General features: G+C 38.6%; 3 protein-coding genes across 3 annotated transcripts; 1 reads left to right on the top strand and 2 right to left on the bottom strand.

Annotated features, from left to right (window-relative positions):
* Positions 1 to 1370: 1370 nt before the first annotated feature.
* On the bottom strand, positions 1371 to 5598 carry LOC124253011 (cilia- and flagella-associated protein HOATZ-like). Its single transcript, XM_046686727.1, has 4 exons — positions 5376 to 5598; positions 4244 to 4282; positions 3454 to 3584; positions 1371 to 2624 (listed from the first exon to the last, which is right to left on the bottom strand). Exons 1-4 carry the CDS (start codon positions 5572 to 5574, stop codon positions 2460 to 2462), a joined length of 534 nt encoding a protein of 177 aa, XP_046542683.1. The 5' UTR covers positions 5575 to 5598; the 3' UTR covers positions 1371 to 2459.
* Positions 5599 to 7212: 1614 nt separating this feature from the next.
* LOC124252976 (NADH dehydrogenase [ubiquinone] 1 alpha subcomplex subunit 5-like) lies at positions 7213 to 10643 on the bottom strand. The gene is made up of 5 exons (XM_046686687.1): positions 10571 to 10643; positions 9978 to 10022; positions 9027 to 9143; positions 8514 to 8579; positions 7213 to 7538 (listed from the first exon to the last, which is right to left on the bottom strand). Exons 1-5 carry the CDS (start codon positions 10589 to 10591, stop codon positions 7437 to 7439), a joined length of 351 nt encoding a protein of 116 aa, XP_046542643.1. The 5' UTR covers positions 10592 to 10643; the 3' UTR covers positions 7213 to 7436.
* A 1109-nt stretch (positions 10644 to 11752) lies between these two features.
* On the top strand, positions 11753 to 17840 carry LOC124252966 (calcium-dependent protein kinase 11-like). Its single transcript, XM_046686668.1, has 4 exons — positions 11753 to 12067; positions 14257 to 14351; positions 15015 to 15231; positions 17523 to 17840. Exons 1-4 carry the CDS (start codon positions 11903 to 11905, stop codon positions 17724 to 17726), a joined length of 681 nt encoding a protein of 226 aa, XP_046542624.1. The 5' UTR covers positions 11753 to 11902; the 3' UTR covers positions 17727 to 17840.
* The last annotated feature ends 6303 nt before the right edge of the window (positions 17841 to 24143 follow it).

Below are 24143 nucleotides of genomic sequence, written 5' to 3' on the forward strand. Positions count from 1 at the left end.
GGTAGTAGAGAAATTCATCTTCGATGTAACCATATATATATGTACATAACATAGAGTGAGTTCTTTAAGTGAGTCCAAACTTTCGATGGGTAGTATATTTCACAGTATAAGTTATGAGCCTAGCTAATATATATATGTATCAAGACAGACAGTAGCTGTAGTACAATTGTAGTGTTGCAGATCTATTTTCAAGCATGGATATAACCCCTACTTAATCCTTATTAGTTAAAGCCAACCTCATAATTTACATGGCACATTGTTGTGATCATTGATCCCTGATCAGCAGTAGTAGAATGAGCAGTTGTGTTGGATATCTTCGGCAAACGGTTTTTGTTGATCCTGCTGTTTTAACTACAATTGTATGTGTATGATGTGGACAACACCTATATGGATGTATGCCAGTGACCTGTGTTCCATGAACATTCCTATTGCAGAATAACATATGTTTATCATGTTTGTTTCAACGATTTGTTTTTTTTCTGAGTGCGTATTGCACTGTTTGTATGACTTGCCAAATTTTATAGACATTTTGTATTTATTTATTAAATCATATGAGTACAAAATTTTGTATTGTATTTTGTGTTGTTTTAAGTTTCATGCAGAGTAGCAAGAAGGATGGTGTTGCAAATTGGCCTTACAAATAATTGTTTTTGAATAGGGAGGACAGTTACCATTGCATCAGATTTTGTCACCATAGCCTGCAAATTCAATTGTTTCTACAATTATCAGACATAGATTTTATTAAATCCTTGCAAAATCTCACAGTATACATAGCCAGTGCTACAGAAAAGACACAGACTGCTATAAATTTAGGTTGACTATGTCTTGGGACATAAAAGGTTGAATGAAGTGAGGTGAGATTACTTTAAAATACTGCCGGTTTGAAATAGAATCCTGTAGCAAATGGAGTGATGGAAGGCATGGAAACACATTTACTTGTATTCTTGATGAAGCCATTCAAATTAGAAATGAAATTGGTGATGTGAAAATGCTGTTCTAAATGATGGAATATCTTGAGGCCATGAAACATGTGAAATAGTACTGAGAAAGGTAGAGGTGAGCTTGGTTTTAATGCTGCTTTAACAGTATTTCAGTTGTGGAATGTCAGTTTAATGTGGGAAGAAAGTCTGTGGGTGATGCAGGTCTCAGTATAGTACTGACAAACCGAGAAACATAATCAGAAAAAGAATTGGTTTTTGTTAAGGTGTAAGGGAGACAACTCTGGACTCTGAGCCCAGGAATATGCAGTGTGATCATAGACGATTGGGCTCAATCTAGGAATAAGGATTTACAATGGTTCCTCCACGGTGGAGACTATTCTTAGCAAGAAGGTGGCAGTTGTCTTCAAATTGAACTAGGAACAAGACAAAACAGTTTAATTTTTTTAATATTAAACATTCTGTCGGTCACTTTCACACAATGAGGTAAACATCCATACACAACAAACTGTTATAAAGTTAGATGTGCTACTTATATACATTTTGTCAGGATATCAAACTACTGATACCAATATATATGATATATAAATACCTTTTACAGATCTCTTTCATGAACCACACAATTTGCAGTAACATCATCAAACATCTATGTTATGGACATAGCATTTTTCAAAAATAATGCAAAATTTAAAACGCAGGAAAATAATAATTTCGAAAAATCAAATTACCAAACTTGATGTAAAAGTTAACAGCTGAACTTTTGGAATATATTCAACTTACATGGAGATCCCTGTCTGTTGTTTTCACTAAATGGTAAAAAATGAAATTGTGATTCCGATTTCATTGACACTTATTACAATGAAGTAAGTAGATAGGCTTTTTTAGACATTTCTAAAACTCAACAACATACAAAGAAACTGCAGTAAAGTTTGCAGTGTTTGGGTAACATTTTCACATGTGTTTTGTATCACTGCAGAGTCTCACTCCGATATACCCTTTGTGACTGCTCCGATTTATTTTCCATGCCTTACATGTTACATTGCTTCTTATTGGTCTAATAGACCAGAACACCAGCTGTCACATTGTCAGATCATGTCTATAAAGCAATATCTAAGTAGCTTCATGTTTCCAAAATGCATGTTTACTAATACAATAAAGGCACTTTAAGTACCCAAACTCCCTTCAAGTTCAAGAGACATACCTGACTTCTCAACATACCTTTAGGGCAAAGGTATATTATACAAAGCATCATGTGTTGCACAAACTTACCCTTTCTAGATACAGCTATGAGTCATTTGTCATTTGTTTGTGATAAGAATCACTTAAATTATCATATAAATCATATCAGTAATGACAAAATGATGAAGCCAAAGTTTTTATCATAATTGTTTGACAATAAAATGATAAACTATTGAATCAGGTAATCCATATTATCCATCAAGATTATCTTGCAAGATTCTACAGGAATCTAAGACACTTATTTTCCATCTGTCTGTTGCTATGACATTGATTGGGTTTGATTCAGTCAGAGTCGGAGGCATGGCCTTTATTCCTGTCAAAGTCATCAAGATCTTGCATCAGTTTGCCCACATCCTCCTCCTGCTCTTCATCATCACTCATCTTGAACACAGTCTGTTCTCGTCTCCGTGACTGCGATGACACATGGTTCCGAGAGATTTCCTCTTTCTGAAAATATGTTGGGAAATGTCTTTCAGTAACATTCATTCATTACTTCTGTACAAACCTGGGATTGATCATATTTGGGGAAAACAACGTCTTAATTTCCCAAACTTATTTCTGAAAGTGAAATGCACGTTTAATGGACCTACAAACTAAACTAGCACTCAGCAATCATTAATAGGGCAAAGGTTTTCTTTCCAAATCATTTTTTCATTGATTAGGTACCATGACAGTTTGCCGGCATCAGTATGAAACAAAAAATGGACATCTTGAACTTACATTTACATCTAAGGATGAAATTATAGACATACAACATAATAATACTAAGATACTATAGCATTGATGATATCAATAATTAGCATTAAATGTGAAATCAGTTATCCACAAGACCTCTGCTTTGCCTCTGCTTTGTAAAACAGATAAAAGTTTGGTCATAAAGAGTTTGAAACACAACAATCATGGAGTGCAAGCACACTGCCATACAGGAAAACTCAAAGTTGTAAGTTTAAACAAACAGTGAGTATACCACAACTCATACATTAGCATTGTGTGCATGCAATGGGTGCTCGGAATGCTGGCCAATCAGCAGTTACACGAGCCCTGGGCTGTTGACTGTCAGACAATACACAATTCGAGGACCCATTTGCAACAGATGGGCACTGCAGCAGATCGCCCATTTCTGATAAAATGCTGCAGTCCATATTTCATCATCTGTATTGTTTCCTGGATGATAGGAGTATGATGCACATCAATTTTCTATACAATACACAATACTTCCATTGTGAGATTCAGTTCAGCATGTGTCAAGATATTAATTTGGTTTAGTATTTTCTACCTTCATCCTCTCTTTCCGCCTGCGACTCAGTGTCTCGCGGTCTTCATCACGTGCTGAAGCCAGGCGCCTCAAACGCTCATACTCTTCAATGTTCACCATTGTTCGTGCTTGGTTGAGAAAGTCTTGTACAACTGTTCAAGAAATATACACCTTTGTTAGTTTGCTTAAATGGATAAGTGTTGCTAAGTAAAACAACCACCAACATTCTTTCCTGTCTAATTTCCATTCACTCAAACACTGCAGCAATCTCTAATGTAGAGATTAATAACAAGTAAATGCACCATTCCATTTATCTTTACCTCAGAATTTTAACCTCTGGTTACCATGGTAACATGGCATGATATGAAATATGAAGCTGTGGACCAACTACGGTATACCAATGAAAACTGAAATGAGGTAAACCAAGTATTATACACACTGTGCATGTGAGTAATGTACATCACACATGTATATGCATGCATTGATTCTGTTCTAGCACTGAGGTATCCGCACTTCAGTGTGTTGCATTTGTTATAAATCAAATTGAAATAAAAAACACATCATTTGAGTCTAAACAATTGAATTGTTTGGAGGTCCATGTACAAGCTATTTCTCATTCAACACTAATATACAGATATGATTGCTACAGTATCATGGTGCGGGGCTGGTACAAATGTCTAAAGTAAGATTTCCACACTATCTCTGACTTAATCCTAGGTTTGCAAAGGTGTTTGCATAACATAGAAACACTGCATAGTATCCTGGCACAGATCATGACAGGTGATAAATGAAGATGAAACAAGAAACTCACCTAATGGCTGCATGTGTGCCCTGTGTCCTCGGTTTACTCCTACAACAAAATCACATATATGTGATATACATGGATCAACAGAATTGTGATGAAACAATACTTGATCTTGATACTTGTAGAAACAAATAGTGAAAGTATGTTTACCCATAGGATAATATGTATTGTTAACAGGCATGAAAGAATTATGTACACTTTAACTCTGCTACAGTATCTAAAACTAAGGACAACCAGTTTCAATAGTCTACGTTGTTCCAAATATCTTGTAAAATTGCGAGTTATTCAAAACTTACAAATCACATCTGGTAGGGATTTATGTCCAATCTTAGATCAACCGACCACAAACAGGCAAAGTTATTCATAATTTTACTGGAAATGGTTCTTACTTACATGTGTTACTTACAAAGCAATATTTGACTTAAAATTGTACCCCCAAGCTGTCAACAGTTACTAAAAGGAAGTTGACAAACTTAGAAACTGTAACTACATAAGTTATTCTGACACAAAATAGTGGATATGTAACTATTTTCCACCCAAATGACAAAAGTTATCTCATATACTGTAATCAAGCCTTAGAACAAGCTTAGGGACCGTTCATAATTTATGGCTTGGGGGTGGGGGTTTGTGAGATGATTTGGGGGTGTTCACCCATTTTGTTCTAGGGAGCTAGGGGGTCAGCAATTTTGTACACACAAACTAGGAGGGGTCAGCAATTTTGTACATAAAAGTATGTTTAAAATTATGCTTAGAAATTATGGGAAGGGGAAGGGGAGTCATTGATTTTGTACATGACATGCAGGGGGTTCACTTATTTTGTACATGAATTTTTTTGGGGGGGTCATTCATATTGTACAAAATCATCATCATCACACCCCCCACACATATTGATTGGAAAATGGTTGGAATAGTTCCGAATGGTGAGCATGGTGAATGAATACTAGATATTTTTTAACATGTCGCAAATGAGGTTCCTAAAGGTATCTATACAATGATTAAGTTTTGGAATTCTTAAAATTCCCGTTTCCATTGGTAACGGTGACCAAATGGGTCTGAGAAATGGTTATCAATCAGCCAGTAGCGGATATTAGCCGGCATACAAGTCATTGTCACGAAACATCAGAAAATCATATCTTGCCTTGATACGCTGACGGTGCCTTCTTCAAGCGCTGTTTGATGTCGCTAGACACTAATCTGGACTCCATGGGTGGTAACAGTTGCAGAGACTGCCAAAATGTTTTAGCATATGCTATATCTTCTGGCAATGAATTAGAAAAAGTCACCCTTTCCTCGCCTTTCGTGCAGTCAACAAGTTTCAACGCCATGTTTGTTGTCATCAACAACCAGCTAAGGGAGGTAACTTGGTCGTTTGTCATGACTTCACGCACTTGAACGTCACTAAAAAAACTTAAATGCATAGTCTCCCTTGGTTATATGAATATATTTTCTTTTTATTTAACAATATGATCAATTCCTAGATGTAAAAATAGCTAAGGTATTCAAAATTAAATGTCTTATTTCACTTATATTTTGCTTATTGATATCTAAAAACATAAATGTCAGCACCTGAAGGTATTTTGACAACAGTTGTACTTTTTTCAATTCCAGCAAACAATTTAAGTTTCCAGTTAATTTTATTTTCGGTTAACTTTCGAAATTTGTATTATGTAAGGTAAAGCTTTGTAGCATTCTTAGCAATTCATGCAAAAAAAATATTTCTTTGACTCTCTTCAATGGAGAGGGGTTACAAAATGTACTGTGCAGTATAGCATCTCGTTGTGCTAAGATATGCTAAGGTTTGAACCCCAGATTCATAATATTACAAATCCTTGTTGTCACTGCCTGTGCACTAATGTTACTAAGGTAGTACAATTCATGGCATTCATACACATTTGGCCCGAGTTCTGCTACCACTACTGTTACGCTCTTTTATATTTGCAGCTTTTTTAGAAAGGGGGGGTGGACACTCTTGATAAAGGGGGGTGAGGGGTTGGTGTGCACACTTATTTTCAAGAGAGTTTCAATGGTCATTTAATAAACTTTCAAGACAAAAGAGGGTGTGTACACCCCTGCACCCCACCTCTGGATCTGCCTATGATTTGTAAACTTGAGAATGAGTGAGTGAGTTGGGTTTTACGCCGCTTTTAGCAATATTTCAGCAATATCACAACAGGGGGACACCAGAAATGGGCTTCACTCATTGTAACCATGTGGGGAATCAAACTCGGGGTCTTCTACGTGACAAGTGAACGCTTTAACCACTAGACTACCCAACTCCTTTTGTAAACTTGAATTTATGTCATCTCAATTTGATAGTCTCCTGTGAATATGTTTGTACTAAAACAGTATGTGTTTCTCCCATATGATCACAAGACATGAATCAGTTTATCAGATGCAAAGAAACAAGAGGAATTCATTAAAAAGGAAGTCAAACAAATAATTGTTTTCTGTCATAAAAAAATCTGTTCCTGTTCACTGACGGAAATACACAGAATGTGGTCCTCAAATATGTTTGTATATCAACTGTTTTCCCGTAATCTTTTTATTCATCCAATAGGTACCAAAAACATTAATTATTTTCAACAGTATCATAACATAATGGATCTGTGAATTCAAAATATTATACACTTTACTGGTTTATCTTAATCTAATGCCCTTTAAGAGTTATTGGGCATCTGGAAAGTCTGGCTGTTAGAGTACTGACTTATCATGTGTGAGTGAGTTTAGTTTTACGCCGCACTCAGCAATATTTCATCTATATGGCGGAGGTCTGTACATAATCGAGTCTGGACCAGACAATCCCGTGATCAACAGAATGAGCATCGATCTGCGCAATTGGGAACCGATGACATGTGTCAACCAAGTCAGTGAGCCTGAGCACACGATCCCAGACTTATCATGTATGAGTTGTGATGGGATGAAATATGGCAGGAGTACTTCCAATATGACTAATAGTAAAAACATCAATCCAGTTATATATTGGAACATTTTATTCTGACAAACACACTCGCTCACAGATAATGTTAATAATGTTCAAAACACCCAGTGTTCAGGAAACAGATGATTCAACCCGAGTCATCATGGAGCTCTTCAGTGGCTGCAATGTCTTCACTTTGCAAGCACAAAAACCAACAGGATCAGATGTCGATGCCATGTATATTATTCTATGTATATTGATATCAGTGTCTAGTGTCTACAGTTACAAGGGCCACTGCCATTGATTCTTTGGTGCTTCCCCAACCAGAGGCTCCCATGCTTTCCACTGTAGCATCTTTCTCGATAACATGAGTTCCCTCTCAGCCTGAAAACAGACACATAACTCATGAAATAGCATGAACAATCATAATTATTCATATCCTCCCCCCTTGAACTGCAAAGCTGTTTGTGATTTCTCATTATCAGGATGTAACCCACAGAAATAAATGCAACATACCCCCTTAACATGGCAGAGGTGAGATAGAATATATAGTAAAAAAATGCTTTCATCCCAATCCTTAGTCTCCAACTCATCACAATCAATAGTGTCTATATATTCAAAGGTATAATGTAATGTTAACTTACATGACATTGTGCATGCATGTGTGCATATAGCTGCTTGTAATAATCCAAACTGATGCAGGTTGCTCGGTGCAAGCCCACTGACATGCTACAGTTTGACAAGAATACCCTCCTCAAACATAGCACATGGACTCTGACCCAACCAGTCCTTGTATTCTTCCCATAAAGCCAGGTGCAAGTTAGGGCAATGATAATTACAATCTGTTCATGTCCATCAGTATGACGTGGTTTGGAAATGAAACACCACAATACTGCTCTCTGCGCAGACACTAGATCCACTAGGCCAGAGAGGTAGTCCTAATATGGCTGAAACTGGTTGATAATCAACTTCCACTAGATAACTGCACATCTAGCAAACTCGCCATGGAGTGATGTGTGTATCTTATCAAATCCATTGGAATTTATGTCGCCTGTATCTAAGCTGGGCATGGAGTCACCTGATCACTGCACATTCAACATCTTCTTTACACGGACTGCAATATACTTCAGCGTTACTGTTCTAACAGTAATTATACATAATACAGGGGCAGAGGTCTAATCTTTGGAGTTTTGGGGTTGAAACAGATGATTAGCATGTTGCTAATAGAAAGATAGTTTTGATCAAAGGCATGATTGTATCACCACTAGCCTGGCAGGATATGGAAAATATAGAGACTCTCAACTTCAACATTTAAGTAAACAATTATATCTGTACAACATTACTTAGTTGAACCAATACCTGCAAAATAAGCTCTTCTACTTGTCCACCATTTATCTTCTGTTCCAGCTTGGCAACATCAGTCTCCTACAAGGAATTTTTTACCAACATAAACAAATTGCAGTTGAGAAACTCTCACAAAAGTAAACTTTAGACCTAATGACAACTAGACAATAACTTCAGCTTGTTGTTTAACACGGGGAAGAACCAACTCCCAGCTATATATTGATGGCCTGTAAAAGATCTCTTAACATGAGAAACTATGAGCAACATACCACTGGAGTATGATAAATGTCACTGTCCATGTAGTTGCCTAGTTTATATGACATGTATTGGTTATTGGGGACTTATTCTAAACTGGAATTCCCACATGACTTGAGCCACTGTGTATTATCAACATGGGTCAGAGACTTATTTATTTGACTTTCATACTAAGAAAATTATTGTACAAAATCATATGGATATCCAATCTCCACATACTGTCAAAGACAAATCTGGCATATCAGGTAACAGTAACGGTTGTTCATTACTTACAGTCTGCACAATATGCATCCTGTCGTTGACAATCTGTTCTGTATATTTGCGGTAGCCAGCATTTGAAGGCATCTTCTGTAAAGTCCTCAGTGTCTTTTCATACAACACTTTCAATGACTGCAACAAAGTTCATCATACCTTACTTTTCCAAATCCTTGGTTAACCAGTGTATTATATCTCCATTTCACTGATACAAATCCTTGACTGTTTGCTATCAAAGATTTGAACCCAGTTCGAATGACATGATACTAAATATAACATTGCATTCAAATTTTCATGATTCAGGGGAAGTAACAGTATCACTACTCTATAACAACTCAGTTAATGTCACTGTTGTTAGTACTGTTAGTACTCACATATACACTGATATGCCTAGCAGGATAAGGACTTATCTCCCACCTTAATAATACTAAAAAAACCCATCTGTTTCAGCTAGAAGTTCAGTCCATTTAAGTAAAATCGTTAATCTGCAAAACATTGAACGGCAATCGGCCAACAAGGTTGAATGCAAACCTATACTGAACTCTAGTTAATAAAGTCTCTTTGACTGGTTCAAGCTCACAAGCTACAGAAATCCAGTACCAGGTTGGAGATTAAAGAAATGGAATGCTATGAAGCTTTGGGGGCATAATGTCTACAACTTGTACAAGATATGTATAGTATAGAATAGAGATATAACAATATCAAAAATATTGCCTGACTTACCACATGTTGATGTATTTTTAATAAACATGCTAGTGTCTCCTGTTAACTGAACTGCTCATAAAGGTGTTACCTAGTTACTTTCCTGATAGTAAGTATTTTCTCTTAATTGTTTGGTAGGTTCATGTAAACATTAAGATGCTTGTGACCAATTATTAATAAATATGCTAACCTTGGACTTTCACATGTCAATCTGTGTTATGTCAAGTTGTGTAAAGTGTCCATCAGGTCATACACCCTACTACTCACCTGGTGAGGATGTCTGGCTACTGCCAGGCCTGTCAGCCCTGTTGTCTGCAACATAGAATAATTACTTACAACTGACTGACATATTATTGATGATGGTTGTTAGGTGGGATAGATCAGCTAGTCTGACTGGCTGATCGCAAAGTTGTTTCAGCAAATTCTGAACATATGATTGAGATGTGAACTACAATTACTTTAAGTAATGAATTGCTTTAAAGATTAGACATTTTGGTTAACAGTAATTATATTTAATGTTGAGAAGTATTGAACAACTGCTCATTCAATCTATCACTCAACCACTGATTCAAATACTGATTATGTTCCACTGATGCAATCAAAATGAAAATATAACAGAACGTAAGTATACATGTAAGAAGAAAATTACTATTATAGGCCGATCGGTACGTTTCCCCAACCTGATTACTGACAGTGACACCGTCAAGGACATTTCGTTCCCCTAAGTTATCTCGCTAAATGCTGATCATTACAACAGGTAACACTAGGCGAGATACTCTCGAATAAATTAGCAAAACATATTGACACAAAGCGTTGCATGTGTTGAACACTGTTCAGTATTCTGGCGATTTTTCCCTCACCAGTTTCGTTACTCCAGCCATGTCGGAAGTGTATGTCTGCGATGACTGAATCGGGCCAAAGCCAGCGCGTGATTTGATTGGACCAAAATATCTGTTTTGACTAGTTCTACTGTTTGAATACATCGCGCGTAGACGAACACTCGTCGCAAGAAGGTGATTCTGATTCAGTTTGTAGTTCAAATGCAAAACGATATCCGTTTTGTCTGTTTTATTCCATTAAAAGCTCACACATCTCAAACGTTTGTCTTTTATGCGAACCATCTTTCATGAAATGTATAATGCTGATAAATATTGTTAAGATATTTAAGGCCACATAAAATATATTTCTTCTTTCTCATCACTTTTTTTTAAAATGGGCAGGTAGGGCGGATTTTATTTTTAATATTTAGTAATTATTTTTTTCTTCTGATTTTCTATACAATGTTAGTCGAAAACTTGGAATGCCGGAAACTGAGACGGATTTCGGAAGTCTGCCGGCAGTATACACGCACATTTAAAATAAAACATTACGGTTGGGCCAAATTTTAGGGTTGGGTGGTAACGAGAAACAAGAAATTATTTTTATGTGGCCTAAGAATAACCGTGACAAAACTAGCCATGTTGTTATGACTTCAATGTTTCCACGAGTTTTGTCAGTCAACTAAACGTTCAGTATTAAAATTGAGAGCTGGTCGGCTACGGAATCACATATCCACCGGAACATCAATTTCATTTTATCTCAATCTTATGCTTACCCTTTTCTCGAACATCTTACATGTCATTACCGATTATTAATAATCCGTTCGAATTTCTACTGCTAATTTTATATTATGCAATAATTTAAGCATCCGCGAAGTTTTCAGTATTGACTTATTGAACATACATGGTTGTGACAGAGAGAAAGAAAAAAGAATCTCCAGTTCCTAGCAGAGAACATCAGAAAAATATTCCGAATAAAAAGCAATTAAATGGCATTCATAAGCCTTAGTTCTTATGTAGAACACTTCTGAGCAAGCACCTGTCAGTCTTATTCTGCAAGGCGTCATTTTCAGATAAATTACAACTGTGAGAGAGGGGTTTATTGTGGGTGGAGAACACTGTTTGTATAGTTAACTATTCCACCCGTAAATCACCCTCTGATGTTAAGATGACAGGTGTTATCTGGTCAGGTGGTGTGGGAGAGGCTGGCAATAAAAGGGAGAGGTAACATCCTTCGTTCATTATTATAATAACGGGACGTTCGCTTTCACGGTCACATTGATTCTCTTTGCGATTTATTTGTGACTCACTTTTCAGAAATTCGAACTTCAAAAATACCAATATCGCTTATTGCCAATGCCAAAATAGGAAAAAATGGCAAAGAACAAAATGGCGGACTCGTGGTACGAAAATCAGGTTTGGGTGTTTCAGCGGGAGTTGGACAAACATGGCAGACATGGCGCGCAGCTCCTGACGCTGCCCGAGGTGTGTGAAGTTCTGGAGGCTGGAGGTTTCAGGGGATCAGAGCAGGACATTCTGGTAAGCTTATGTTATGAGATGGCAGTTCAGATTTAATACCGCTTTGAAGATTATGGCAGTTATATTTCGCCTTTATGTAGGTGGCAGGTAAGACCCAGCATCAGAGGATCCTGGTAGCACTAAGGGGCACCACTCTGCGAGAAGGGATTCGTAAGGGCTTGAGGGGGAATGGATCACTTATGTGGTTCGAGAGTTACATGATTTACTTACTCTGTTGGAAATAGCGTGGCCCTCTGGGCAGACATAGAAGCAATGTAACTCTGAACAAATACGTTTTATGAAGATTTTCAATTTCGGAACCATTGTTATGACTAAGGGCTGGTTTCAATTTAAGAGTAGGGACCGTTCATAATTTATGGCAGGTGATGATGGGATGATGATGATTTGTATGGAGAAGCATGTACAATCTGAATGACCCCACCCCCACCCCCCTAAAATTTATGTACAAAGAAAGTGATCCCCCTAGTAATAGTGTACAAAATTTATGATACCCCTACCTCCCCAGAACAAAACTGGTTACCCCCACCCCACCCACCCCCAAAAAAAAAGAAAAAAAATTTCTCTCTCTCTCTCTCTCTCTCTCTCTCTCTCTCTCTCTCTCTCTCTCTCTCTCTCTCATGGTCATGTCTTAACGGTAATATGGTAAAAAGGTTTCACACACGCAGGAGAGTTTAGAAAATGTATGAAGAAACGGCATTTTCTGCAAGGTCAGCAAAATTCCACCTACATGAAGTAAACGTAAGCTAACCAAGACTGGACTAAGCACACCACAGACAGAAAGTGAACGTTTAGAGAATCAGTCAGTCTGTGAGTGAGTGAGGTTTCGTCTAAGGCCGCTTTAAACAGTATTACAGTACGCCACGGCGCGTCGCATTGATATCTACAATTTATGTAGTTAATATGTGTAAGTGTGAAATATCTGTTAAAATAAGTTCGGGCTAACTACGGTCTCAGTGGTAGGGAGATAGGAAACGTAGAAAAAGGACTTTACTGAGGACAGATTAGTGCAGAAATTAGAAATGCGGGTTTGGACTTACAAAGCGACTTATTTGGAACAGGCCATGGCTTTATGCACATTAGTGTGCGATGATATTATATTACAAAGGACAATTATTAAATGCCCATTTTGAAATTAAACTTAGCTTCATTATAAACGATAGCAGACGTAAAACATAATAACTTTAATACTGAAACTATGAAAGATGTAGCTGCCAAAGAAACAGGTAGGAGGGGCCGTCTCAAAAGCAAAATCCAGGACGGGTGTCGCTGACGGTGGTTGGGGTCGGGCTGTTGGATAGAGATATAAGCTGAGATAAGATAATCCTTTAGGAATTAAACTGGGAAGCAAACGGCATGTCATAACAATTTACAAATAATATCCAGACCTGTGGATCTTCGGGTGGTCATGCCACCTATATATTTTGAGACATTTAATACGATGACTGATTTAAGCTTTTCCATGGGTATCATACCCTTTTACGTATCTCAACATAAACTTTATGATCGATAGATGAGACATATTCAACACACATGAAAAAGCATTAAATATCTTTGAGATGCCCCCTTGTGCTTGTAGGCAGGACGTGCATTTCATGCCAGGTGAGTCGACGGTCCGTCGTCATACCTGGCTGAGCGACCTAGTTGCCATCTATAGTCCGATCTATTGTTTTGAGCAGCTATTCGTATTTTTTCTAAGTTTTGCCCGATTTTACGAGTAAACATGCATTTCTGGATATACTTTTACGCATCCCACTAAATGCCCAGTTAGGCCGATGTGGGTTATTTCGATATATGCTATTCGTAAATTTGTCAATTTTAGGGATACCGAGTAACAGCCAAAAAACAGTTTTTTTCTATTTCCGACAGTACTTTAGTAATTGAGTTGACTCTCATGACTTATAACGCGTCTCCATTGGCACTTCTCTGGAACGTTTATTGTTAGTGCAAACACTGACAAACATTCCTGTTGGAGAACGGACTTGTTTGATTTAGGACAATCTGCTTGAAGTAACCGAAACAAAACTTGTTTTAATGTCCAAAATGAGTCGCTATATAGCTGAAATAAACAATGCGGTGTTCAATGTATGCTCAAAAATTCAAAAGCATTTTGTTTTCGTGATTCATATAACACAATGAGTGACTATTTGGCCTTTCCAGGTATACATGTGTATATATTATTAATTGCATAGGATGTGCTGGGAGACATCGAGGTTGACAAAGATGGACTTGTGTCACGTGACACCCTACTGGCGTCCATCTGGAGGATCCCGTCTATCATCATGCAGTAAGTACACACATAGTGATCGTGACACCCTACTTCTTCTTTATCTTTCTTCCTACTGGCGTGCGTCCATTTGCAGTATCCCACCAGGGGCGGTGGGGTAGCCTAATGGTTAAAGCGTTGGCTCGTCACGCCGAAGACCCGGGTTCGAATCCCCACATGGGTACAATGTGTGAAGCCCATTTCTGGTGTCCCCCGCCGTGATGTTGCTGGAATATTGCTAAAAGCGGCGTAAAACCAAACTCAGTCAGTCAGTATCCCACCAACCACCATACAGGAACTACACACGCAGTCAAGTTTGCAACAAACACGTGTTTGTAGACTCTTCCTACACAGGAACTAAGCTAATCAGCCATCAGCCCACATTTCCGGTTTTCATTATGTATAGAAAATATAACCGTTGATGTTGAAAATGTACTGAAAGATACCTTATCAAGCCGATGCCAATTACCCTATATTACACTGAAACTTCATCTCTACAGACATGCAATGTTGTTCATACTATCAGTCACAGGTTTGTCAGGTCCAGACTCAATTATGTACAGTCCGCCGTCATATAGCTTGAATGTTGTGACGTTAAATAACAAACAAATATGGATACAAACAGACCGAGGGTCACGATGTCGATCTGACAGTCAACAGGCGTGTGTGACTTGTTGATTGCAGACAAATGGCTCTGAGACGTGACTTCTGGGCGCTGGACAGCAACCACAATGGCCGCATATCTCGGGAGGAGATCATGAACGCCACCAAACCTGCCTGCCCGGTGGACCTGGCCGCCGGAAGTATCTCCGCCCTGCTGATCGCCTGCGCCAGGGCCAACAAGAGAGAACTGGACTATGAGGAGTTCCTTACAACGTTCGACATCAAGGTGACGTCACAGGTCAGTATTGCGTTGTTTTGGATAGATTTGAACAAACACGGCTATTCGCCTTCAACAATAACGATGTCCTAATGCTGATGATGGAAACAAATGCTGAAAAGGAAAGCAATCCAAATCAGTGAGTCACTGTGTTATACGTTTACTGTCAGCATATCCGGGTTTTACCCCCCAAGCGTCATTCAGAAGACATTACACGTCGCTATATGGCTGAAATAATGCCGTTGCGACGTCATATTTTAACTCACTCACTCACACCAGAAGACATTAAAAGTCGTACCTTCCAGGACCTAGATATTCTTGTGGATAAAACAAGAAGTCTTCGACTGTACACATAGTGGTGTGTCTGAGTATGATATTTACTGATAGTCTGGTCTACTCCCATTTGCGAGAACTCCCAGTTGTGAGACTCCCAGTTATGAGACAGTGGAGTCGGTAATTAACAACGAAAACACACCATACTCCCCTGTCTGATAGAATGGATTCACCCTAGCTAATTACTGATTTGCTATGTAACTGAATCTTTTGGAGGTAACTTAATGAAACTTTAAAAGATAAATTGATTTACATACTCAGGTAAATGTCTTTAATAATTAAACACTTTGTGTAGGTAACGTCGTGATCAAAGAGAAATTAATTTACCTACTCAGATTAATTCCGTCTCCGAAACTACAAGCTATAGTTTAAGAAATAACTCTGAAATTTACAGTCGAAATGCCCCTTATGCCAAACCCTTTCTACCCGACACAATAAATTTATGGAATGCCCTACCAAATTCCAAAGAGTCATGCAGTCTCAAAGAATTTTAAAACCTAATTACAAAAACCGAAAACAAGATTTATATTGATCTTAATTATGGCTCTTATTTTTGTCAAATCGTTCACTGCCGCCTCAGGCTCGGATGTAGCGACCTAAACGCCGATACGTATAACAGACATTTAATAGACAGTGCATGTTGCTCTTGTGGATATCAACTACCCGTTATAACCTGGATAATTTTTTGAACGGAAACAAAGAATTTACTCCTTGTGTAAACCAGAAAATAGTTGAATCCGTCCACGATTATATCATCAAGACACAACCTTCAAATTTTCACAGGGAAATACTGAAATTAACTCAACATTATCTCGTGATTGATATATATTCCTACAATAGCTTGTTAGACACACACAACTGTAAGTCTCTAATTATGACTACTTGGAGAATAGTTTTATTTGATGTAATCTGTATATATTTATATGTACTTAAAAATATATTTATGCAATAGTCAATATCGATGACGTCACATCCTCCATTTAAACCAAAATGACTTTCAAACTTCATAATAGTCAATAAAAATGTGTTATCATAATTACATATTCTTCTGAATAAAAAAAATATTCAATGAACTATTTCTTCTGTGTAAATATAATCTTTGATAATCTATTTCATTAATCAACTCATCAATGAACTGGGCTGATCCCACTTTCATTGTAGGGATGTGGAAACACCACCTATGTGCACTGAACCATTAATTAATGTGTCTCACAACTGGGAGTTCTCACAAATGGGAGGACACCGATAGTCTCTGTGGCCGAGCACAAGAACACCTACATTAGCCTGGAATAGCATACGCAGCCATCTACACGTGCATGCAAGTTATAGTCACGAAGTGGTCTTAAACGCGGTGATGTTGAACCACGTTTCACCTCACCAAAGGTACCAGATACCCTTTGAAATTCCCTTATTATTTCAGTACTACCCTGATAGATCACAAGAAGTCATCAAGGAGAAATTCAAAATATGCATAGGCCTACTTTTATCACTGGTGTTCTTAAAGTCGATCCCGTGAAGATCCGGTTAGAGTTGGTCTTCGGCAATCCACGAAAGCTCGTCATGATAGCCGACTAATGGGATCGGTAGGTCAGACTCGCTGACTTTGTCATCGTATCCCAGCTGCCTTAGATTGATGCTCTTGCCATCAGTAACTGGATAGCCTGGAGTATTTACAGACTACCGTCATATAGCTGCAGGATTGTTGAGCGTGGCGTTAAACAACAGAACTAAACAAACAGATAGAGTTGGTAGTGTATACTGAATGAAAGTTGGTATGGTTAATGCTAATCTTTCTATAGACAACATCATAGACAACTGAGGATACTGGCTTCTCTTGGTTTCCAACACTTCTGGGTTCACGTGATCATAGGTACCTTCGGGGATTTGTGTAAACGCTCGTTGTAACAAAATCGTATTATCCACTGAAGTTTGCTGATAAAGGGATATAAGCATGTTCATTCACCCTCCCTCGTTCTCAGGCGTTGGAGAGAGTGTTCCTGCAACTGGACGCGGATGGGAGCGGGTATCTGACCAGGGACGAGATCTTCACAGCCATGAGGAAGCACCGGGAACTACGCCTGAAGCTAGGCAGGCTGGTGGAGCTCCTGATCGCTTGCTACCAGGACGACATGGAGAGGGTTAACTACCGGGACTTTATAAGGGCTTATACCTACAGGAAGTAGTTTCTTGTACGGCAGAGAGAGGGCTAAATACTGTGACGTTTTCGCGGCTTATACCCAAAATGAAGTAGTTTCTAGGACGACAGGGAGAGGTTAACCACAGGGGCGTTATCAAGACTTATAACCACAGGGAGAAGTTTCTAGGAGGACAGCAGTGAGAGGGTTAACTTCATGGGCTTTATCAATGTTAATACCTCAGGAAGAAGTTTCTAGGAGGGCAGGGAGAGGGTTAACTACATGGACTGTTTAAGGCTTATACCTACAGGAAGAGGTTTCTATAAACTATAGGTAAACCATAGGGACGATATCAAGAGTGCCGAGGTACTGATATTCAGAGCTATCTTAGTAACAGGGACAGTGTTGATGTATTTTGATGATCATTCCAGTGACCATTCTGGGAAAGATGTATTAGGAATGATGTTATATGTTATATTGAGTGGTGTTATTAAATTTGTTGTCAATGAAGCAGTTTTTGTTTGTCCTTATATATTATCTAACCAGCACACATATCAGTGAACACACAGAGCAGAACATAACCAAACATATCCCATTGAAGGTTAAAATACACGCACACTTGAACATCAGCCCGATAACCAGAGGACTATACGAGATTTTACAGGCGCTTCCTGGTGGGATCTCCCGCAGTAAACATTACAAACCCTGTATTTCTAAAGTGCGAAGCGCCTGTGTAACTTTCCCAGATGATTCCTACAGGATGAGGACATAAATCACTGATTCTGAACAGAATCTCGTCTGGAATTTTATTTGTTGTCACATGTCAATTTTCATGCGAGAAAATCATAATACATGTCACTCTTCAAAATGATAAGGGACCATTTACAAATTTCGATGTAGGTTTAATTAAGTTTTAAGTTAACTTTTAAGACATCCGCGCCCAAAACTTCAGATTCACTCAGCTACAAGGTTGAAGCCTGCCATTTCAACCAGTGGTTGACAAAGGCTGACAAAGAAACAAACTCCCTGACAAAGCATGGTCTGTGCCAGGCGATATGGATTGTAGTTCTCACAGTTCATCTGCCAGGCGATATGGGTGGTAGTTTTCGCAGTTCATCTACCAGGTGATATGGATTGTAGTTCTCACAGTTCATCTGCCAGGCGATATGGATTGTAGTTCACATGGTCCATCTGCCAGGTGATATGGATTGTAGTTCACATGGTCTATGGATCTGCCAGGTAATATGTAGTCACATGGGCCAGGTGATATGGATTGTAGTTCACATGGTCCATCTGCCAGGTGATATGGATTGTAGTTCACATGGTCCATCTGCTGGGTGATATGGATTGTAGTTCACACAGTCCATCTGCCAGGCGATATGGATTGTAGTTCACATGGTCCATCTGCCAGGTGATATGGATTGTAGTTCGCACAGTCCATCTGCGAGGTGATATGGATTGTAGTTCACATGGTCCATCTGCCAGGCGATATGGATTGTAGTTCACATGGTCCATCTGCTGGGTGATATGGATTGTAGTTCGCACAGTCCATCTGCCAGGTGATATGGATTGTAGTTCACATGGTCCATCTGCCAGGTGATATGGATTGTAGTTCACATGGTCCATCTGCCAGGTGATATGGATTGTAGTTCGCACAGTCCATCTGCGAGGTGACATGGATTGTAGTTCACATGGTCCATCTGCCAGGCGATATGGATTGTAGTTCACATGGTCCATCTGCTGGGTGATATGGATTGTAGTTCGCACAGTCCATCTGCCAGGTGATATGGAGTGTAGTTCACATGGTCCATCTGCCAGGTGATATGGATTGTAGTTCACATGGTCCATCTGCTGGGTGATATGGATTGTAGTTCGCACAGTTCATCTACCAGGTGATATGGATTGTAGTTCACATGGTCCATCTGCCAGGTGATATGGATTGTAGTTCACACGGTCCATCTGCCAGGTGATATGGATTGTAGTTCACATGGTTGGCTATCTGCCAGGTAATATGGATTGTAGTTCACATGGTCCATCTGCTGGGTGATATGGATTGTAGTTCGCACAGTTCATCTACCAGGCGATATGGATTGTAGTTCACATGGTCCATCTGCTGGGTGATATGGATTGTAGTTCGCACAGTCCATCTGCCAGGTGATATGGATTGTAGTTCACATGGTCCATCTGCCAGGTGATATGGATTGTAGTTCACATGGTCCATCTGCTGGGTGATATGGATTGTAGTTCGCACAGTTCATCTACCAGGTGATATGGATTGTAGTTCACATGGTCCATCTGCCAGGTGATATGGATTGTAGTTCACATGGTCCATCTGCTGGGTGATATGGATTGTAGTTCGCACAGTCCATCTGCCAGGTGATATGGAGTGTAGTTCACATGGTCCATCTGCCAGGTGATATGGATTGTAGTTCACATGGTCCATCTGCTGGGTGATATGGATTGTAGTTTGCACAGTTCATCTACCAGGTGATATGGATTGTAGTTCACATGGTCCATCTGCCAGGTGATATGGATTGTAGTTCACATGGTCCATCAGCCAGGTGATATGGATTGTAGTTCACACGGCCCATCTGCCAGGTGATATGGATTGTAGTTCACATGGTCCATCTGCCAGGTGATATGGATTGTAGTTTACACAATTCTTGATATTGATTATAGTGCACATGGTCTGCCTGATGATATGGATAATTCCCTCAGTCCATCTGCCAGATGATATGGATTATAATTCCCTCAGTTCATCTGATAGGCCAAAACTGTAACATGCATGAAGTATAGGTGTGTTTTGGGATACTTACTAAAAAGCACACGAGCATCATAACCTTGGTAAACACACATTTTCAGTATCTTTGAGTTCTGTTTTAAAAATATGTTACCCCCGCACTTACCAATTAACAATGGCTGAGCAGCCGATTCACAGTGGCTGAGCAGCCGATTCACAATGGCTGAGCAGCCGATTCACAGTGGCTGAGCAGCTGATTCACAGTGGCTGAGCAGCCGATTCACAGTGGCTGAGCAGCCGATTCACAGTGGCTGAGCAGCCGATTCACAGTGGCTATGCCATATTTGCAAACACTGAAAGTGGTACCTACATCTATATCAACATATGACATCAGGTTATTCATCAGTCAGCTCTATCCTGCCAAGAAATCTAGAGGTTATAAGTTGAAGTCAATGAATGTCACTAAATGATCCATTTAGTTGCCTACTGCGATGAGCAGAAACCATCCAATGAAAGAAAACAAAAAACCTTTTTTTTTTTCTAAGATCCCATTTTTTTTATTTTCTGGGTTCCGACCTGAGGTACATTAATGATGACAATGATACAATGACTCTGATTCACGGAGACGTCACACTTCTGTGATGCAAAACAAGAAATTATTGGTCCATTTCTAGTCTGGATGAGTTGACATGAGTAATATGAGCACAAACAGAAGCAGACAATGAGCGCAGGAACTCAAGCACAAATCAAACACAATGATAATGAGAAATTATGCTTAATGGCACGTGACAATAAGTTAGCCTATGTGACGACAAGCTAATAACCTCAATTTCATATAATATCCATGGTGAGGGACCAGACAGTGAGAGCCAGTCTGCCCAAACTCTGGATAGCCATAATGAAATCTCGGTGTGGCTGAAGGTGCTGACTAGACATATTATGGGATGCGTGATCATTCATACTACATATAAACATTTTGGCACCAACATGGCGTCGATTTGGTGAGTTATTATTGGAGGTCTGCCTCAGAGATTAAGAAATTTTAAAATCTTTCAGTAAAAAATAACAAAGTGTGGTATTTCGCGGTTTTAAATCAAGGGAAAGAACGATAGGACGCTTAACAAATCACAACCTGGTTCTTCAGCGTGACAAGGAAGCACTTTCACTGTAGGGCTTTCCCACTCAAAACACCATACCCCTGAGAAGTCCAAAAAAGTCTGATTGTCTTCCAAAACATTCATTTATTCCTCTACCCATTCACATATCTCAACTGCGATTTGGTCTCGGATAAACTCCAGATAAAAAAAAAAAGATATCTCAAGCTATGAACAGTCCAAAAGAAAATAAGAAAATATAACTATTGAATGACCAAATTTGTACAAAACTAAAATGTTTTTGAACTTAGCAGAACCTCACAAGTGAAACAATCAGTATTGTTCAACCATGTGGTGCCAAAATAGTCCTAGCTAACATGTATTTATGCAAATGAGGTATATTAGGATGGAATCCCTTGACAAACCACTCTTATTCCATACATCTATGACGCTTAAGTCTAACCCTTCACCTGCTCGTAGTTGTGTATCAAGTAATTGAACATACAATCATACATTAAAGCCATTTCAATTCATTTGGATACTACGTTGTAACAAGTCTGTAAAGGTATAAATAACACATGGAATAATTTCTCCTAGACAAGCCAACCCAAGCTGTTAACGTCAGGGGAGTAATAGAGAATAAATGGCAATATTAACATACAAAAAAATGCTGTTATTAACATATGTTCTTGAGAGTACAAGAGCAGGGGGAAATAGTTCATGTTAATATTATTGGTTGTTATCATCATTGGCCAAGGCCTCATAACAGGACATTTTGGCTAAAAATATAAAATATAAAAAAAACTTGTCATAGATTATGGCACATTTTAGACATTTTGTAATGATTGCCTTGAAAAATACATTACTATTTTTGCAATGAATGATATTTGGCACATACTGAACAGTAAATGTATTTACAACAGTATGACATGGTATTCTTCATGGACTACAAGGTACACTGTACTGAAAGGGGCAGTCACCGACAAACTTAAAGGTACTTCAGTTTAAAGGCATAAGGTAAACCCTTCACAAATAGGGTAAAAAATGGCACTTACAGCATTCTTCCCAGGTAATGACGGTAGATTAAATGGATAATGTGGTTGTGTCTATACCATTCCTGAACATTCTTTTGGAGGTGACAGGAATAAGGTCATTCTTGAGAGGAATGAGGTCATTACTAAAGTAGGAAAACTATGTAATTCATGGTCATAAACCAATGATAATGCCAGAAAAACGCACCACTTCTGTTCCAAAATTCATCTGTTGACTACTGTGTTTGGGATATAACCGCAATATTGGCTATCTGGGTGTATATAGCTGGATATCTGTGACAATATCTCCTTGTGCTGCTACATTTATTAATGAATGCCCCTTCCAGCTGGCATTGTGTTAAAGTGGATGTCACTGAGGTAGAAACAGGACATGTGTACAAAGTGATAAAATAAATTATTCTGAAATGCCCTTAATGAAATTGCTAACATGGCTTACAGATCAGCTGTAGAAATTCTCACAGAGACATACTCTCCCCTTAAGTTACAAAAACCTGGGGTCACGCTGCTCTTAGCTATATTGCAGCAATATCGTAGGGAAGGGAATGAGGGGTACAGAATATTATTTCGCATATCATATACTTGACGGGAATAAAGAGTTCGCTCGAACAAATTAGCTACCAATAGGACTTTCCTGTAGAACAATATACTGATATTTCAGATGAACTAGGGAAATTACTTGATACACAAGTTCTATTTTGGTACTTGCATGCTCTCTTATCTGTTGAATTCACTGATCAGACAACCACACCAGAAAATTCTGAAATAGGTCTATTTTCCGAAGGTACTTCCTTTAAATATATTTTTTTTTTTTGTACTGGTATTCCTAATATATATAAAGACTTATTTTTTCACATGATTTTAGTGACTTAATAACCGATGCAAATGCAGGCACATTGATCTGATCAGTGAATGTTTGGAAGCTGCAAAGTCTGAAATGACAGCAAAACTGAAAAACTTTTTTCATGGAACACTCCACAAGTTATTCAATTAGAACCTAACAAAACACATATTGTAAAACTTCTCAATTCTATCCCATCAATTTAAGTAGTTTTGCTCCTAAAGGATTTACCAGAGTAATAATTCTCAATGTTGTCTTCATGTGCTCAACACTGTCCTACAAGATAAAAGCGACTCTTGCAGCATATGGTTTTCGTCATGGTTCAGACCTTGATGTCATTTAAGAGAGCCTCCTTGATTATTCAACATAATAACATACCAAGAACTGTTGTAGTGATCGCAACAAGACATCACGTATTCACAAGATGTTATAAAAACTATTACTCCTAACAGAATACCTGAAACTTATCGACACAATGTATTGAATGTACTTGCTGCTTTTTGATGTAACCTGTTTTTAGTCTATCAGGAATATACTGGTATTAACCCTATATCATTTACCTGGACAGAGGTACGCGCCTTACTATCATCTACCTAGCCAGTGGCATGAGATGAGAGCAGGATCATTGCTGTCATTCTGTTGGGAACTACTTTTATTCCATAAAAAAAACAAAATCACATATCAATGAATTATGCAGTATTCACCCACGTTATTATGATCAACTGGAGAAAACACAATCTA

The sequence above is a fragment of the Haliotis rubra genome, unplaced genomic scaffold (assembly GCF_003918875.1).
Source record: "Haliotis rubra isolate DU_JTF1 unplaced genomic scaffold, ASM391887v1 Scf53, whole genome shotgun sequence".
Taxonomy (NCBI): domain Eukaryota; kingdom Metazoa; phylum Mollusca; class Gastropoda; order Lepetellida; family Haliotidae; genus Haliotis; species Haliotis rubra.

Excerpts from the sequence above, each read along its gene's own strand:
- LOC124252976 (XM_046686687.1), bottom strand. The coding sequence starts at position 10,591 with ATGGCTGGAGTAACGAAACTG. Across the intron at positions 8,580-9,026 it reads GGATGCATATTGTGCAGACT|GAGACTGATGTTGCCAAGCT; the intron begins GTAAGTAATGAA and ends AATTCCTTGTAG. Across the intron at positions 7,539-8,513 it reads TAGAAGAGCTTATTTTGCAG|GCTGAGAGGGAACTCATGTT; the intron begins GTATTGGTTCAA and ends GTCTGTTTTCAG.
- LOC124253011 (XM_046686727.1), bottom strand. The coding sequence starts at position 5,574 with ATGACAACAAACATGGCGTTGAAACTTGTTGACTGCACGAAAGGCGAG. Across the intron at positions 4,283-5,375 it reads GGCACCGTCAGCGTATCAAG|GAGTAAACCGAGGACACAGG; the intron begins GCAAGATATGAT and ends ATTTTGTTGTAG. Across the intron at positions 3,585-4,243 it reads GGCACACATGCAGCCATTAG|TTGTACAAGACTTTCTCAAC; the intron begins GTGAGTTTCTTG and ends TTTCTTGAACAG.
- LOC124252966 (XM_046686668.1), top strand. The coding sequence starts at position 11,903 with ATGGCAAAGAACAAAATGGCGGACTCGTGGTACGAAAATCAGGTTTGG. Across the intron at positions 12,068-14,256 it reads GATCAGAGCAGGACATTCTG|GATGTGCTGGGAGACATCGA; the intron begins GTAAGCTTATGT and ends TTAATTGCATAG. Across the intron at positions 14,352-15,014 it reads ATCCCGTCTATCATCATGCA|ACAAATGGCTCTGAGACGTG; the intron begins GTAAGTACACAC and ends TGTTGATTGCAG.